The 18,370-nt window shown below is 55.9% G+C and overlaps 1 protein-coding gene across 3 annotated transcripts in view; it reads right to left on the reverse strand.

The window, feature by feature from the left end:
* Positions 1 to 4,495: 4,495 nt before the first annotated feature.
* Positions 4,496 to 18,370, reverse strand: part of MECP2 (methyl-CpG binding protein 2) — a 53,697-nt gene continuing 39,822 nt past the window's right edge. For 2 of the 3 annotated variants that reach the window (XM_047765777.1, XM_047765776.1), the window contains 2 exons: positions 6,503 to 6,853; positions 4,496 to 5,691 (listed from right to left, as the gene is read on the reverse strand). In XM_047765777.1, the coding sequence (XP_047621733.1) occupies positions 4,629 to 5,691; positions 6,503 to 6,853 (1,414 nt within the window). In that variant the 3' untranslated portion in view covers positions 4,496 to 4,628. Of the gene's footprint in view, positions 5,692 to 6,502; positions 6,854 to 18,370 lie in introns of those variants that run through there. The other variant, XM_047765778.1, reaches the window with a different exon arrangement.

An 18,370-nucleotide genomic window follows, 5' to 3' on the forward strand; every position in this document is an offset into this window, starting at 1 on the left:
CCCTGCCAAACACGCTCCTTCCCACCCCGGGAACTGGGCTCCTGCAGCTTTGGGACAGGCAGGCCTCCCTCCCAGGACAGAGGCGGCAGCTGAGTCCTTGGGGACTGCTACCCCCTAAGGAGAGGGGGGCTCTCCAGGGACAGGACGACCCTATGTCTCAGACCCAGCCGTTTCAGGCTGGATTCCCCCAGGCCTGCAGCGCCCACCACATACCAGGCCAGGCTCCAAGTGTCATTGCATCAGCATTTTTGCCAAGGCTTTTGCTCTTACTCCTTCGGAAACATCTCGATGTAGTTTCCTGCTAAATGTTTCCGAAGTCTTCCTTCTGAATTGTTGACAAGGGGTTTTGCCGTTCACTTTCCCCCCTTGAACACGGAACTTTAGACCCTGGGGGAGGCAGTATCCTAGCGGTTTGTAACAATCAGACCACGCCTTTTCTAAAGACTGGTACGGTTTCGAAAAGAGAAAGCAGCAAAAACAGAGGCTCCACCAGTCCCCGGAGTGGACGGGCGCACTGGCAGAGAGCAGCTGGGAGCGGGCCCTCTGTGCGGCGGGACCTCGACGACAGGCAGGCAGGGCAGCGCTGCTGCGCTTCCCCCACCCCGACCCCCAGGCCACCAAGACTCAGGGGCCTGGCCACGCCACGGCCACAGGGCTCTGGGCCACCCGTGGGTGAAACTCGCATCGGGAAACAATCTGAGGCAACCAGCCCACCAGGGATGGACGCACGAAGCTCGAACTGGTACCCTACCCGTGACCTCCCCTGGCCCCGTCAGCCCAGAGAGCCTGGCAGGAATGCTCTGGAAGGCAGGCACGGGGCTCAGCTGCCAGGTGCCACCTGGGCTCTACAGTATCCACCTGGTGCCTCAGTCCTCACGCTCTGCTCCCTCCTGCGCTTGAGCTGCTCACTGAGAGGTACTTAAAATCCAGCCATCCTGCCCGCTAAGGAAAGTCCTTTGCCACCACACACGGGGGATGGTTTCCGGCCGGTGCCGTCACAGCAACAAGCTGGGCGGAGGGGCAGGCGACCACCTGGGGCCCCTAGCCTGGGATGACACCCCCACACAGACTGGGGCCCACACCTGCGTGGGGTCTCCTTCCAAGCAGCTGAGGGGACGGGGTCCCTGGCGGCTTTGGCACTGATGGACTGGGGGCCGTGCCACTTCCAGGCGCCTGCTGTGCCCTCGGACGCGGGCGCGCAGCACCCGCCGAAGGGGGCTGTACCAGACCCTGGCTGTGGCCGTGTCCCCAGCGCACTGCAGTGTCGAGGCCAGCAACTACACGGGTTGGGGCAGGCCCACTGCCGGGCGGGGCGGGGCGGGGCGTGCGGGAGGCGCTGGAGGACACGCGGAGTTCCGTCGGGGGAGGAGGTAGTCACTAGTAACCGGAACAGGGTTGGGGAGGGCGAACGCGACTCTACCTTGCCCCACGGGTACCGGGTACTGGGTACCGGGGCGAAAGCTGGCGGGAATGCCTATGTTCTTGACCCCGTCCCTCAAAGATGCCCCCCATCTTCCTGGACTTGAAGGACACACAGACTGGAGGCCCCAACCCCAAGCTGGGCGAGACACGGCTGGTGGGAATTCCGTGGCGTAGGCTTTCCCGCCAACCTGCCTGACTGCAGGCGGCTCACTCGGCCCGTCTTCGTGTAGGGAAGAGGCTATGCGCAAGAGGGGAGGGAAGCCGAAAGCCCCAAGGTTTTCGGCCCCGCCTGCAGCCTTGAAACCCTAGGGGAAGATGCTGAGGAGAGAAGGGGCTGCAGGTCAGGCTGGGCTGAAAGGAAATGACACTGGAGAGGGTGTGTTTTCAGCTGCCGACGCCCAGTCCGCCCCCGAATGAAGTGTTACGCGTGAAAGGGGGGCAGGGCCAGCCTAGCTCTCCTTGTCCCAGGACCAGATGGTACCAAGCCAATGGGGAGGCCAGCTCTTGATACTGGTCCCAGGAACCACATTTTACTGGAATCCAAGTGTAACGCCTAAAAACCGGGCCAACCAAAACAGAGGGCGCCTCCACGACAAACTGGCTGGCCATCGCGCTCACACGGACAGGAGTCCTTGGGGGCGTGCCAGGAGCCTGCTGTCCTCAGAGGAAGAGGGGTCCCGAAGGACGCGACCCTCCTCCAACCCCCATCCCTTCCTGGGGAGGTGTCAGAAGTGAAGCCTGGAGGGTCGACAGGAGAGCGGGTTTGGTCGTGGGCCGTGCTTTTGCAGCATCAGGAAATGGATACAAAAATGCTAGAAAGGCAACTACAAGGCTACAAACAGAACGGGGCAGACTCCCTTGCTTCTAACCATTCTGGGAGAGACAGACACGTGTTGTTTTCTTAAGCTACTGATTGGAACTGTCCACTATGGTTCCTGATCACTAAGGACTGGCGAGGAGGTGCTAGACAGTTTCTAGGATGTTTCACTCCTTCATGGTTACACCGCAGTGAGGAAGCCAGGGGACAAGAACTGAAATACACGAGACAACACGCACTTGACAGTTCATGGCAGCAGCTCACGTGGGACGTGCTTGTGGGTGTTTCTGGAAGCATAAGACTGCTGTCTCGTTTGCTACTTTGATAAGGTACTTCTTAGTTGGACAGATTTAGATATAAGAGACATCTCTGTAAACACAGAAAAGGATATACCAATATGATGAAGATATGCAGCTAGATAAGGACTTCCTGAACAGAGGATGAAAGCACGGGATCCCACATTGAAACCCATCAATTAAGAGCCCACAGCAAAGCCAAGCCCCACACCACAGCCCCGGTGCAAAGGCGTGAGACACACCTGCTCTCCTGCAAGCGGAGACCAAGCGGGGCCCGGTAGACAAGAACCCGCGTGGAGAGGAGCGGCAAGGGGGCACCCGCACTGGTTCCGCCTGCCGCCCCGCCCTGCTCTGCCCTGCCCTGCCCTGCCCTGCCGAGGTCTGGCAGAGGCCAAGGGCAGGGCTGGGCCACTCTATGACTCTGGCAGGCCGCTGTGGGTCTCTGTGCTGCCCTTGGCTCCCAAGCCCAAATTCGGCCCAACGTCTCCCAGCCACTTCTGTGGAGCGGAAGGGTGAAAAGGCATGGCATCTGGGAGCTGGGATCTGACCAAGGAAGGGGCCTCCTAGGAGAGTAGGACCTCACCGCTCCCTTGCCCTTCAGAGAGGCTGAGGTGCTAGGGCCGGGTGGATTCGGCAGAGCCTGGGGCCTCCTCAGGGCCCAGAAGTGGGTGGGGTGAGTTCTAGGGGCCTGAGCGGACCGGGGTCGGCTCAGGGTACAGCTGGGCACTGCGGCTGCCTGGAACAGAAGGGATAAACGAGGAGGACAGCAGAGGGGAAGAAGTGAAGGATGAAATGAAAGGAGGCAGAAATGGCAGGAGAAAAGAGAAACCAATCAGGAAGTCCTTATAAATTGCAGCAAACACTTAGAGTTTCGGAGCTTCGTGGGAACCCTATGTGCTGAGCCCACTTGAAAACAAGCGCAGGTATATACAGATCCAGGTAGTTCTCAACCCCGTCACGTCTGGTGGCTTAAGGGACAAAGTGTCACGCATTCAAGCCAGTCTGCTCTCTCAGAGGGTGTTTGTTTTGAAGTGGGCACATGAAGACTCAATAGTGCAAATAGTTCTAAGCTGTCCCTACGGGAGTTCGAGTTGGGAAGTTTTGGAAGAACGTTTTCCCTTCCTTGGCCCTAGCCCCCTGCCCCATCTCCTAAGGCTCTAACTATCAGGTACAACTGCTCTGAGCGACGGGGAGGCCCTCCTGCCGCTGCGCTGGGCCGCCTGGAGGCCCGGCCAGCCTGCCCGGGGGGCCTCGTCCCACCACCGCTGCTGCCGCCGCCGCTGCCGCCGCCGCTGCCGCCGCCACGGCCTCTCTCTAGCGCCACCCGCTGGAGGTCGGCCCTGGGCCATCCTGTCCTCGGGCTCAGGCCATCGTACACCCAGCAGCTCAAAGGACGCCTCCCTCCTGGCCATGCCAGCACGGGGGCCAACAGGTGCTACGTCCCGCTCCTGGGAAACATCCTTGTCGAGGTTGGATGGGGGCTGGCGTGGCGCCGGGCTTCTGCCACCCCGGGTGGGACGACACGGGCTATAGCCGCTGGCCGTCTCTGTCTGCTCTAAAGAAGCCAGCTGTCCCTGGCCGCACACCTCCTTGTCCCGACGTGGCTGCTGGGGGGGGGGGGAGGTGGGGGCGCTGGAGGCAGGGCAGGGGGGGGGAGAGGAGAGCTGAGACCGGGGCGCCAATGGCACCAAAACCAGGAGCGTCCTCTCAACGGCTCTCTGTCCCTAACGACCACGTGGGGGAGGGCTGGGTGGGGAGGTGCAGGCGTACCCCAAGAAGCCTGGTCAACAGCTTGTCTGGTCAGTAGTATCTGCAGCAAGCCTTGTTGAAGGAGCCTAGTTTAGAAAAGTGCAAAGCTACTTCTGGCCCTGGTTAGGTCTTCAACCTGACTGTGCTTGTCGGTAAGAAAAACATCCCCAATGCTCCAACTACTCCCACCCTGAAGCCACGAAACTCTAAGTTTACTGAAAGAAAAAAAAATATTTTTTATTTCAGTTAATCGGGAAGCTTTGTCAGAGCCCTACCCATAAGGAGAAGAGACAACAGCTGCCTTTATTCTTGTTGGTTTGCTTGGCCATCCGCTCTGCGCAAAGTCAGCTAACTCTCTCGGTCACGGGCGTCCGGCTGTCCACAGGCTCCTCTCTGTTTGGCCTTGGCATGGAGGACGAGACAATGTCTTTGCGCTCTCCCTCCCCTCGGTGTTTGTACTTTTCTGCGGCCGTGGCGGCGGTCGCGACGGCGGGCTGAGTCTTAGCGGGCTCCTTGGGGCAGCCGTCGCTCTCCAGCGAGCCCGCTCTCGGCATCTTCTCCTCTCTGCAGACGTTGCTGCTCAAGTCCTGGGGCTCGGGGGGGCTGGCGGGGTCCTCGGAGCTCTGCGGCTCGGGCGGGGGCGGGGGCGGGGGCGGGAGCAGCGGCGCGGGCGCCTTCGGGGGCTCCGCGTGGTGGTGGTGGTGGTGGTGCTCCTTCTTGGGGGGCGAAGAGGCGCTGCCCTCCTTGCTCTTGCGCCCAGGGCTCTTGCAGGTCTTCAGTCCCTTCCCGCTCTTCTCGCCGAGGGTGGACACCAGCAGGGGCTTCACCACCTCCTTCACCTCGATGCTCACCGTCTCCCGGGTCTTGCGCTTCTTGATGGGGAGCACGGTTTCTTGCACGGACCGGATGGAAGACTCCTTCACGGCTTTCTTCTTGGCCTCGGCGGCGGCAGCTGCCACCACACTGCCCGGCTTCCGGCCCCGCTTCTTGGGGATGGCCTGGGGGTCGGCCTCGGCTTTTCGCTTCCTGCCAGGGCGTTTGATGACCATGACCTGGGCCGACGTGGTGGCCCCACCCCCTTCAGCCTTGCTCCCCGGCGAGGCTTGAAAAGGCATCTTGACGAGCAGCTTCCCGGGACTTTTCTCCAGGACCCTTTTCACCTGCACGCCCTCGGACGCTGCTGCCTTGGGTCTCGTGGTGCCACTCCCTTTGGGGCGTCCCCGACCTCTGCCAGTTCCTGGAGCTTTGGGAGATTTGGGCTTCTTAGGTGGTTTCTGCTCTCGCCGGGAGGGGCTCCCTCTCCCAGTTACCGTGAAGTCAAAATCATTAGGGTCCAGGGAGGTGTCGCCTACCTTTTCGAAGTACGCAATCAACTCCACTTTAGAGCGAAAGGCTTTTCCCTGGGGACTGTGGGAACAAATGGAGAGATACAAAGAACGATCAGAAGCTTCCACGGCAATACCGGAGAGGGGCAGAGGAGAAGGCGGCGATGAACTCTCTGACAGAAGCCGTTCTGCAGCTGACATGCCAGATGACACAGCTGAACAAGAGTCACGTTTAAGAAAAGCTGAGATGAGCTAAGAAAGCTAGGGGGCTGAGGCCTGCGGTGCTGCAGCTCAGCGAGGCTGTCTGCAAGCATCGTTGGAAAACTGCTAACCTTTCCGGAAACATCTAAGGGGCAGAACCAGAACTGAAACACACGTGTTCCCGCTCCTCCTCTGAAGCTCTGGCGTGGAAGTTACTCTGTTTGGACAGGTAACACCAGCCGACCAGCCCAACGCCGGCCAGAGGCAAGAGGGACAGCTGGGGAGGCACGCGGGGGCCTCCGGGTCTCTCCCCAGAGGCCGGGGCAGAAAGCCCCCCTTTCCCGGTCTCATTCACGGGGTGGGCCGAACCCTAAGGAACTACCTGCTGGGGCTCAGGGAGCCTCTGCTGGTACCCTGACTGCGGCCCTGGGTCGGCCCTGCTGCTCTGCCATGTCCAGCCACACCCTGCTACCCCCCCCACCCCCCCACCCCCCCGCCACGTCACTCAGGGCTGGTTCTGACTGAGGTCCCCGACTCAAGGTGGCCTTATGCACACTAGTTTTCCTGATCAACGGACAGCAAAGAGCTATCTATGTCCCTAGGGCGCCCGCTCGGGTTCTCAGCACCTGCCCCTGTCCCCCCGCCCGCCTGACCCGCCCTGCTCTGCAGAGAGAAGAGCTGCCTTTACTTACTTGATCAAATACACATCATACTTCCCAGCGGAGCGGCCGGATTTCCTTTGCTTAAGCTTTCGGGTCCAACCTTCGGGCAGCGTGGGGTCGTCGTACATGGGCCCCCGGTCGCGAATGATGGAGCGCCGCTGCTTAGGGGAGGCAGAAGCTTCTGGGACAGCGGGCGCTGAGCCTGACCCTTCCGAGGTCTCTGCTTTGCCTGCCTCTGCTGGCTCCGCAGAGTGGTGGGCCGGCGGCTGCAGGGGCTCATGCTTGCCCTCTCGGTCGTCTTTCTTATCCTTCTTCACCTTTTTAAACTTCAAAGGTTTGTCCTTCAGGCCCTGGAGATCTTGTTCTTCTGACTTTTCTTCCCTGAAGCGTTAAACAAGCATGTCAGTATCACAGAGAACACAGCCGTTTGCAGCAAAAGTGAGCAATGGCAGGTCCAGGGCAAAGGCGCCGCCCGCCGGAGCGCGCCCGGGTCTAGACGCCCTTGCCCGTCACGGATTTCTTTAGAGCGTCCGCGCTGCTGACACTGTGGCCACCCTGAGCCCCGCTCCTAGCAGGCCTGCACACCGCGTGGCGCTCTGCTTTATGAGCCATCCCCCAGGGCCTCTGGGTTTGACAGGTAGGTGCCTTCGCTTGCTGGAGAGGGAGCCGCCCGCCCGCCCGCCTGCCGAGATGCAGCGGGGGGCGCGGCTCCTGTTCAGGAAGGCCTGGCTTGGGTGTTGCTCCGGCTTGTGTACCTGGGATCTTTTCAAATGTGTGCTCAACAGAAATAGGGCAGGACGCCTTGCTGACGGGAACAGCCCCACACTGCCCCCGGGGAGGCGGCGCGCCGTGCAGTGCTGTGGAAAACCACGCAGGTTTGGAGCCAGCCGACCTGAGCTCAAATCCTGACTTTGCCATTTCCCAACATGGACCCCGCCTCGACATCCCTGCCTCAGTTTCCTCATCCCGAGAACGGGTACCAACACCCCAGAAGGAGGAGAGTCGCAAAGACACTCTTGCCCAGGGCTCTCGCGGGAGAAGAGCAACAGTCCTGGGTCGGGTGAACCTTTACCACCGGACTCTCCCCGCGGGGCAGCGCCTCGGCCTTGGCCAGTGGGAAGGAAGAGGGAGGAGGGAGGCACCGAGGAACACCCTCGTCATTCCACGCTCGCGCACGGACGCAACCGCTGCTTCCCGAAGCTCCCCTCCTGCCTGGCGGGAGCGGGGGTGGGGGTGGGGGTGGGGGGGCTCCTTCCTTGTGGACTTCGGAAACGGTCACCCGGACCCGGGTCAGAGTCTGCCCCTGACGCTCCTGCGGCTGGGCCAGGAGGCCTGCAAAGAAGAATGGTGGGCTTGGAATCGACCAACAGCTCGTCCTGGAAAAGACCAAGGCCACCCCTGTCCGCCGCCTCTGGCTGGTCTACCCCAAGTGACTTCGCTTCTCGTCCACACCATGGCGATGCCAACAAAGGCACCAAGGAAGCCAGACTCGAATGACATGGATACGTCACTGGAACACTCAGTGCCACGAGGACACCCCTTTCCTGGACGGCTCAGGTCAGGCTCGCCCCGACCTCCTCCCTCTCCTGGCTCCTCCGGCACAGAGCGTGCTTTCTCGTGGCCCCCAGTCTTAGCTGGGAGTGGGCCTGCAGGCCACTGTCACAGAAGGGAGAAGGGGAGGTCGCCAGCAGAGCAGACCGGAGTCGCCACCTCCACACAGCACACAGTGTGCTGCTCCCTGGAACCTGGACAGCCGCGGTCTCAGAGGAAAACACTGCACCAGTGGCAAAGCCACTCTTGTTCTTGTTCGCAGGCCCCGAGTACGTTACCCCCTGTGAGGTCAAGTACAAACCACATGCCCCAGGAATGCCTCTTAGACACAATCCAGGTTGTCCGTGCCATCTAGGGAGCCCCTTCCCGAAGTCTACCCTGAAGAGATGCCTCCAGAAAGGCAAAACAACAGATGCGGGACGCCACCTGCGACGGTGTTATTCCCAGCAGCCCAAGACCACTTCGCCACTGCCACCAGAGGCCTACTGGACAGAGCGTGACACACCCACACCAGAGCCGGGGCGGGGGGGGGGGGGGGGGGACCGAGGTGAGCACAGGCATGGGGCGGGGCCTCTCTGGATACGGTTTCAGTCTCCAAATCATGTAAATGTTTACATAACCGTAAAGAAAATGAAAACAACCCGCCTGGCAGCCCCGGAAAGACCCCGGGCTGGCCCCTGGGAGCAGCGGGTGGAAAGGCAGGGCACGCTGGGAGAACAGGAAGGGTCAAAGGACACAGGCTCCTCGCATTTGCCAAGGCTGTGACCAGGTAGGTGTCTAAAAGAATGAACAGCTTAGCACACAGCGAGCAAACCTCACTGGATAAAGCTGGGGGGAGGGAGGAAGACCTAAAGACGTGAGGATCCCATGGGGCTTAAGTGGGAAGAAGGTTCGGGAAGCAGAGATGCCTGAAGTGGGGGACGTGGGGGGGGAGGGTGCTGTCTCGGGTTCTATTCTGAGCGTGATGGGAGCTATCAGGGAGCTCTGTGCAGGGGACAGGACGAGGGCTCTTGTTTTCAAAGGATCCCTTTAGCTGCCGTGTGAGGGTCGGCCTGGGTGGGGCATCTAAGAGGGACGCTCGGCAGGGTCCAAAACGAAGACAGAGAGGACTTGGGACGTGAGCAGGAGGAGGAGCAACAGACCTGGTCAGCAGCAGACGGGAGGTACAGCCACAGCCACGATTCGAAGCCCAAGGAGAGACTAACACAACAAACGAAAGACGCTCAAACTACAAGGTGGGGAGACACCTGTGCCCAGACTCTGACTTGGCCCAAACGAAGTGAGTTCAGTTTTTTACTGTGATAAAATATACATAACATAAAATTTGCCTTTTCAACTGTTTTTAAGGATGCAGTAAGTGAATTCTATTCCTGAAGACGGGGAGTGAAAGGATCTTTATCTGTGATATTCGAGTTCTTGTGTTTATTTTTCAGTCGAGGCTAGTTGAATGAGATATCTATGCACTCCTTTTCTGCACCCCAAGACGCGGGACACAGTTCCCTGTGCGCGACAGCAGAACCTCACTGCTTAGCCATTCTCAATGCCATAGTTTGTAGCTGCCAACCCCAACGCCCCGTGCGGGCCCACTCCTTCCCTCTCCAGTTCTGTCAAATCGGAACTCCTTGAAGCAGCTATGACAGTATGGTGATTTTCAACTCCATGCCTTGAGGGGCACAGAGGTATTCCTTAAGTTATATTCTGTTACTTTTCTCCTTAAAAAGAAAACCCCACTGAGGAGTTCCCATCGTGGCGCAGTGGTTAACGAATCTGACCAGGAACCATGAGGTTGTGGGTTCGGTCCCTGGCCTCGCTCAGTGGGTGAAGGATCTGGCGTTGCCGTGAGCTGTGGTGAAGGTCACAGACGTGGCTTGGATCCTGCGTGGCTGTGGCTCTGGCGTAGGCCGGTGGCTACAGCTCCGATTAGACCCCTAGCCTGGGAACCTCCAGATGCTGTGGGTGCGACCCTAAAAAAGCAAAAAAAAAAAAAAAAAGAAGAAGAAAAGAAAACCCCACTGAGAAGCCTGGAAGCCATTCTGCTGGGCATGGAGTCAAGGTTGAAATGATGCAAAACACGTAATCCAAGAGAGTCTGCCCTTGGCTCAGCCACCTGCTCGGTCTCAGGGTGACCTGAGGGAGCAAGGCCAGGGTGGGGGACCAGGCGAGTCCCTGACGCCCCCTCCCACCAGGAGGTTTACCATATTTGCTGAAACACACTTTTCTCAAAGAAACCAAACAGCCCTCTTCAACCTCCCTCTCCTCAGACCATGTACATGAGTGTGTGCCTACACCCGCACGTGGGCACGCACACACACGCACGCGCGCGCACAAGCACACCCTGAGAGGAACATAAGAGCTGGGCACCTAGTTCTTAAGTTCACACGCTTAGCCTTGGGAGCAGCCCCCCAAAAATCACCTCTTCAACTCTTCAGTGTCCCAGGTGGAGAGAAAAGCAAGTACGACTCAGACAAGGGAACCGGTCAAGGTCACACCCGAGTTGACCTGCGCTGGGCAACTACGCATGCCCGGAGCCAGCCTCTGCTAAGGGCTGGGAGGCCGGGGTAGACTCCGCATCAGTCTTCGCTCGTCGAGAGCTCCCAATCTGGGCTGCGGAGGAGAGGCAACAGGGAAAGAGCCCTACTCTCATCTGTTCCGGGCACAGGAGAAGCCCAGACACTGCTGGGTGTTTAGGCCAGGAGGGGGTGCCTCGGGTAGGCCAGGCCGGATGGGCGCGGGCAGCATCACCCACAGCCCATGCCGGCAGCACTGTGACCCCGTCCCTGGAGAGAGAAACGACTACTGAAAAGCAGCCCACCTCCAGGCCAGCCACCACGCTCATCTTCACTTGGGCTAAAATGGCACTTGCGAGCAGCCTTCCGAGCTCCTGCCGGCTGCTCCCACGAGCAGGAGCACCCCAGGCTCCCCTGGTGGTGTATTCTGGATACACCACCGTGCAGGTCAAGGACCCAGTGAGCACGTGGCTTCTCTTTTCCTGTCATCTCCCTGCTCAATGCACAGCACTAGGCACAGGGCACCTCTTTCCACAGTCATATGCCTCTGGCCATTAGCCTCAAGGAGCAGGGCTAGTTAGCGCCCAAAGCCGGCAGGCTCTGGTGGGTTGAGGTTGGCAGATGCTGCTGGAGTGGTCACTGAGCGCCTCGGTGACATGTTCGCCCCGTGAAGGCAGGCAGTGATGTCAACACGGATGAGGGAGAGGTCACAGAGGATGGTCGCACTGGGAGGACACATCAGCTTCTACAGACCCTCCTTCTGCTGAAAACGACTAAAAGTGCTGGCGTGAACATCTTCTAGAAAATGTTATAAAAGATAACGGTTAAAGTCTTATACTCACGAGCTGGCAAGAAAGTCATGAATACACGGGCTAAAGGGGAAGGAAGGGAAAGGCTCCTGTTCTGCAGAGACATGTGGCAGGTGCCCCCTTAACAAGCGACTGAACAAGCGGCCGGCCTGATCCTGAGGCTGAGTCTACTCCTGGGGAAAGGAGGCCGAGGAGCTGGGAGCCCCAAGAGCAACAGGCCATTGTGGACCGGCTCCCTGGTCTGACTGAGAGTATGCCTCCAGGAGAGCTTGCTGCTAAAGCCCCTGAGGGTCACAACTGCACTAGATGCTCTTGGGCGCACCACGTGACAACCGCGACCAACCTGCCAAGGGCAAATGATTCAGGGCGACATGCACAGTCCCACTGAAGCGGCGGGTTTACAAAGGGGAGATGGTATCAGTACAACTGGAAGTTGTACTGGTGGCCAGGAATATTTTGAAGCAGTTTCGGGCAAGCTTTCTAACAATGCAAGAGAACGCCTTCACGTTACATGAATACATTCAGACAAAAAAGCTGGAAACCTTGCAGAAGTGCCTTCTTCTAGCGGCTTAAAGAACCACAATGTTTTCAACAGTGTTGTGCTCTGCATGGTGAAGCTGTGAGTGTGAATGAAGGTGTCAGGATATTTCTTGGTGTTAAAAAGAAATGGCAGAAGGCGGCCTTACCCAGGTCCCGACTTTTAATATCAACAGAACAACTCATCTGTACACTGCGTGGGAAGAAGCATAAATCTGGGGGTTATAGTGAAAGCAGTCAGCTGATGGTGACACGAGGTGCAAATGCCAACAGAGCCTACAGTGTGCCCGGGGGTTCTTTTAAACAAAACTGTCACTGGTTTTCTGAACTCTGGTTATCAAATCACATAGGTTTTGTATGGTCTACCCCACCCCAGTTTTCCCCATAACACCTTCCACTTTTTATTGTGTGACTGGTAGAACACGAGATTGGGGGGGATGCCCCTACCACATTAAAGCAGAAGGCCCCCCAAATCTTAAATATCTACAAACGTTGAGGGAAGGTTCTTAGGTAAACAAACAAACAAACAAAAACAAAACCATCATTTCGTAATTTTGCAGCTAAAACAGAAACACTGGATCACATCCTTCCTTTGATGTAGCAAAGGAAAATCAGAGTTGGAGGAATCTTGATTTCAGGCCAAATCGCTGTATCCGGAGGGGCGCGATGGTGAGAACTGACTGCGTTTTCCTAACGAAAGTAACCTACCGTAACCGTGCAAAAGGCTGTACCTGGCATTCTTCTGACCCAAGGCTCCTGTATGTTACAGGGGGGGCCATCGGCCAACAGCTGGCAGGCGCAGCTGGCCAGACAGGTGCGGCTGACGTGGCACAACTTGATCCCCAAGGCTTCCAGATTAAAGAAAATAATAATAAAAGAAAGGCTACAAGGCTACGTGAAAGCAGCAGCTAAAGGGTGTTTTTCACTTGAATTGGAATCCAGCCCCCTCCACAGTGAGCTCTAGGAAACGGCCAGAGCGCCAGCAACATCCCGACCTTTCCCAATCTCAGGCATGTCTCAGCACTTTTCATCCATCCCATGGAGCTACAGAAGGAGCCCAAGTGTCACAACAAAGCCACAGACCGTAAGGGTAGGTGGCAGCTACGTCCCCACCCTGGTCAACGGTCACAGGCCAGTGATTCCAATTCTTTCTACTTCCAGTATGAGCTGCAGAATCTCAGAATCAAGGCCTCTTTCTCTACATGAATCAATAAAGGCGGCAGCACTTGGAGATGTCAGCTTCGGCCCCTTTAAACATCTAAGACGAATCAAACTGGTACCAGAAGAGAGTCTCACTGGTCTCAGGGAGTAAAAGAGGGGGTGGGGTTCAGCTGGAAGCCTTCTTCAATGGGGGAACCTGAAGTTCAGCGGCCCGGCTCTAAATTCAGCGTATTTTTTAAAACCCTCGTTTTGTGTGTCTGTGTGTCTTTTCAGGGCCACACCCCCAGCATATGGAGGTTCCCAGGCTAGGGGTTGAATCGGAGATACAGTTGCCAGCCTATACTGCAGCCACAGCAATGCCAGATCTAAGCTGCATGTGCAGCCTACACCACAGCTCACAGCAACGCCAGATCACTGACCCACTAAGCGAGGCCAGGGATCAAACCTGCGTCCTCACGGATACTAGTCGGATTTGTTACCGCTGGGCCACAATGGGAACTCCACGAGTCTTTTTTTTTTTTTTTTTGGTCTTTTTGGTCTGAACCCACGGCATATGTAAGTTCTCAGGCTAGGGGTTGAACTGCAGCTGCAGATGCTGGCCTACACCACAGCTACAGCAACACCAGATCCAAGCCACGTCTGCAACTTACACCACATCTCAAGGCAACGCTGGATCCTTAACCCGCTGAGCGACGCCAGGGATTGAACCCACGTCCTCATGGATATTAGTTGGTTCGTTACTGCTGAGCCATGATGGGAACTCCCAAGACTCTTGTTTTTAGAAGATACAAGTAATGGTGCGTGTTTGGAAATGCTAAATAAAACACAGTTCTTGCCACCAAAAGGGAGAACTCCGCCCAAATGAAGGCCATCCGTGCTGCATGGTTCAGCCTCATCTTCACGGCATGAGTTTACCACACAGGGTAAAGGAAAGTAAGTCGGAAAAACACTGCTACTGTGGAGAACAGGCCGGTAGCTCCCATGTGACCCAGCAGTGCCACTCTCAGGTACCGACCCAAGAGAATTAAAAAGGGACTTGAACAGATACTTGCATGCCAATGTTCACCACAGCACAATACACTGCACCCAAAAGGTAGAAGCGACCCAAGTGTCCACGGACAAATAAATGCAGAAACAAAATGTGGTCTATCCATACAATGGAATGTTATTCAGCCTTAAAAAAGAAGGAAACTCTGACACCTGCTACAGGATGGATGAGCTTTGAAGACGTTATGCTAAGTGAAGTAAGCCAGGCACAGAAAGACAAATACTGTACGATTCTGTGTATATGAAATGTCCAGAAGAGGCAAATCCAGGGACTGAAAATTCATTGCCAGGGGCTGGGGGTAATGTCTAATGGGTAATGACTCCTAACGAGTACAGGGTTTTTTTGGGGGAAAGGTGATTAAAATGTTCTGGAACTAGATAGAGATGATGGTTGCACAACACTGTGAACGCACTAAATGCCACTGTACACTTTAAATGGATGAATTTGGTGGTAAGTGAATTAAATCTCATTTTTTTTTTTTTGGTATTTTTGTCTTTTTAGGGCCACGCCCGGGGCATATGGAGGTTCCCAGGCCAGGGGTCAAATCAGATCTACAGCTGCCGGCCTACACCACAGCCTCAGCAATGCGAGATCCAAGCTGCGCCTGCGACCGACACCGCAGCTCACGGCAACGCCAGATTACCGACCCACTGAGCGAGGCCAGGGATCGAACCCACGTCCTCATGGAAGCCAGTCGGGTTCAGTAACTGCTGAGCCACAACGGGAACTCCAAATCTCCTTTTTCAAAGAACCCACTAAAATGGCAGGTGACTTCACCAGCTACCCTGAATCTGAGAAGCTTTTACGACGTCCATGAAAGTCGCTCTGCCGCCCATCGGAGAGCGACAGGCCAGTGTGGGGACCTACAGTGATAGATGCCAGACTGGACCAAGCTGATCCGAATGCTATTTCTGAAGCTGAGGGTATGGTAACCATGACAGTCAGAAGGAATTTCGTCCAAGAAGCTTAATGACTAGGCATTTAGCCAAGTTGAAGGCTGCTGGCTAAATATTCTGAGGGCATTTGATCAATATTTTTTTCTATTGTGGTAAAATGCATGATAGAAAATTACCATTAGCAGCACTTAGTACTAATGTTGTGCAATCATCACCACTATCTAGTTCTAGAACACTTCATTATCTCCGGAGGAAACTCCATCCCCATGAAGCAGGTACTCCCCCAGCCCCCCTGACAACCACTAATCTCCTTTCAGTCTCCATGGATCTGCCTATTCTGGACCTTGCATATAAATGGCATCATGTAATTAATGGCTTTCGGTGTCTGGCTCCTTTCACTCCACATCATGTTGTCAAAGTTTATCCACGTTGTGGATGGATCGGAACCTCCTTCCTTTTTCATGGCGAAATAACATTCCCTTGTATAGAAACACCAAACCTTGTTTATCCAGTCATCTGCTGATGGACATCTGGGTTGTCCTACCTTTTAGCTGCTACGGGTATCTGTGTACAAGGTTTTGCACCCCATTCTCTTGGGTCTCTATCTAGAGTAGAACCAGCGGGGCACATGGGAACTCCATGTTTAAACGTTTGAGGAAGTGTTCGAATGATTTCCAGCTGGCTTCCTGGAGGGGGGTGAGGAATGCTGGGCAGGTAGGGGCAAGCTTTAAACACAAGTCCTCGCAAAGACAATAGCTACTCGTTCAGCAGCTAACAATCCTGGAGCACCTTCTAGGTACCATGTACAAGATACATTTCTTTCTTTTAAAAGACACACTTTCCCCTGCATCCATTTCTTCTCTTTCTCCTGCTTCAGGCAATATTCTAAAGCACACAGTCAGTAATGAAGTCACAGCAACTTTGAAGAATGTGGTGGTGCAAGGGGAGATACCAGCAAGGAGCTAGGAAGCAGCTGCAGAACACGAATGTGGGGCCACTGGGGGTGGGGTCGGATCGGGCCCAGTGGGAGAAGGAGGGCGGCTTCACCACTGCCTGTGCCATGAAGGTACCTGCAGAAGGAAGCTGGCCCGATGGGCTAGGAATGGGAGCACACACTGATGTTAACGCTGCGACTTCCTGTCCTCCCCTGGAAAGCCTGTGCTTTAGGATTTGCTTTCCAGTCTCCACATCCAGCAACTTCTCTTCCATCATGTTTCCCTCCCATCACCTTTGCTCCTACCTGCCGCAGGGTGTGCGCACGGCGATCCTCCGCACCAGGGCCCCCGGGACAGACATCCCGTCTTTGGGTCCCAGCGACCAGTCTCCATGGGCCAGTGGGAAGCAGACGGGCAAGCAGCAGGACCAAATATCCCGTAAACAACTCTCGGGACTGGCTAAGAAACAAGTAAGCTGCCTGGTGACAGGACAAATAGCAAACAGATCATTCACTTCCTGTGCACAAACACTAACTGGGGAGAAAACACGACGGCAAGACTGGAAACACTTGGGAACCTGAGGTGCGCCTAGAATAAGTTTGTATGTGAACAGCTAGAGAAAGCACAGAATTGCTCTCTCCCAGTCCCTAATAAGACGAGAAACAAGCGTGGGGAGGAGCGTGACGGCAGAATTCATCAAACAAAGAAAAGGGACATAAAATCAAACTCAGGAGTTCCTGTCATGGCTCAGTGGTAACAAACCCAACGAGTATCCATGAGGATCGGGTTCGATCCCTGGCCTCGCTCAGTGGGTTAAGGATCCGGTGTTGCCGTGGGTTGTGGTGGGAGTCGCAGATGCGGCTCGGATCCTGCGTTGCTGTGGCTGTGGTGTCGGCGGGCAGCTGCAGCTCCGATTCGACTCCTAGCCTGAAAACTTCCATGTGCCGCAGATGTGGCCCCAACTAGGAAATAACAATGACAACAAAAAACCGAAATCACTACATTTCATAACTTGGCAGCCCAGGAAATGATTCTGGAGGACAAAGTGGCAGCAAGACCGAAGCCCTGGCCCAGACCTGGCAGCCATACCAGGGAGCCCACACCACCAGAGACCTCTCACCCAGTAAGGTGGGAGGAAGCAACTGGGCGAGAGCCTTTAACTTCTTCCTTTTAGGCCTAGGAGCTACCAAAGTTCCTACTGGGGGTACAGGAGAAACAAGGAAAGTGCCCAGCAAGCAAGGCCGGCTCCATGGTGGTGACTGCCCTGGGGTGCTGCACACACGCTCGGGGAGCCACCAGGGACCTGGGGTGCCCCTTACCACATCCCTTAGGGGAAGAGCCGGTATGGCTTCCAGTGGCTAGGTGGAGCCTTGGTATAAGATGCTGAACACAATGCTGAGGACAGCGCCAAGACTCTAGATACTGCAGCTCTCCCAGGTGTGCCACGTCTCTCTGAGCACAAGATAACGAGCTCGCGGGAGCCCCGCAGGGAAACCAGGGACAGAGGATGCAGGAAGGCTGGCAAGCAGAACAGCTGGACAGGGCCATCTAAGCTTGAGCCAAGTTGACAAGAAACAACATGGTAACGCTAGAAACATATTATGGCCAAAAGAAGAGAGAGAGAGAGAGAGAGAGAGAGAGAGAGAGAGACGGCTCAGGAAAGGCAAAGTCCCAGCAAGAGGAGAGAACACACAAGGAAGAGAAGGAAATTCCTCCCAAGTTTATGAGACCATGTTCTCAGTAACAGTTCAAAGATGAGATGATAAAACACAGTCAGATGAAAGGGCAAATTCCCAACCTAGGGAAACAAACTGCAGACCCAAACACATTATGACGAAACTAATAAGTACACGCAAAAACAGCCAGAAACAGAATACACATAGCTGGAAATCAAATTCCACAAAGAGTGAATGCAGATGAAAAAGACGAAACGAAAGCAACTAGAGTGAAGCTGATAACACTGGAAGGGAGACGAAGACAATCCAACGCGAGCATAATTCCTGTCCCTGTAGCAGGGAACCCAAAATGGCACAGAGATGCCATCACAAATACATCGTAAGCGAAGTAACCTGACACGGGGATGAGCTGCATCTGCAGCCTGAAAGGACCACCATGTGCTCAGGGAGATGCGAGAAAAACACCCGCCAGTGAGAGAGACCCTGGCCAACCGCTTCAACCGCGAGGATGAGGAATTCTTCAGGCCCCTCGAGAAAGCTCATCATGCAGACAGGGCCCAGTCACAAGGAGGAGCAAGAGCCAAGGCAAGGCCCTGACCCCAGGAACAATCCAGCATGGTACAGGAGAAACAAGAGTGATGGGCTGGGGAGTTCCCGTCGTGGCTCAGTGGCAATGAAACCGACTCGTATCCATGAAGATGCGGGTTCGATCCCTGGCCTCGCTCAGTGGGTTAAGGATCTGGCGTTACCATGAGCTGTGGCGCAGGCCGGCAGCTGG

The sequence above is a fragment of the Phacochoerus africanus genome, chromosome X (assembly GCF_016906955.1).
Source record: "Phacochoerus africanus isolate WHEZ1 chromosome X, ROS_Pafr_v1, whole genome shotgun sequence".
NCBI lineage: Eukaryota > Metazoa > Chordata > Mammalia > Artiodactyla > Suidae > Phacochoerus > Phacochoerus africanus.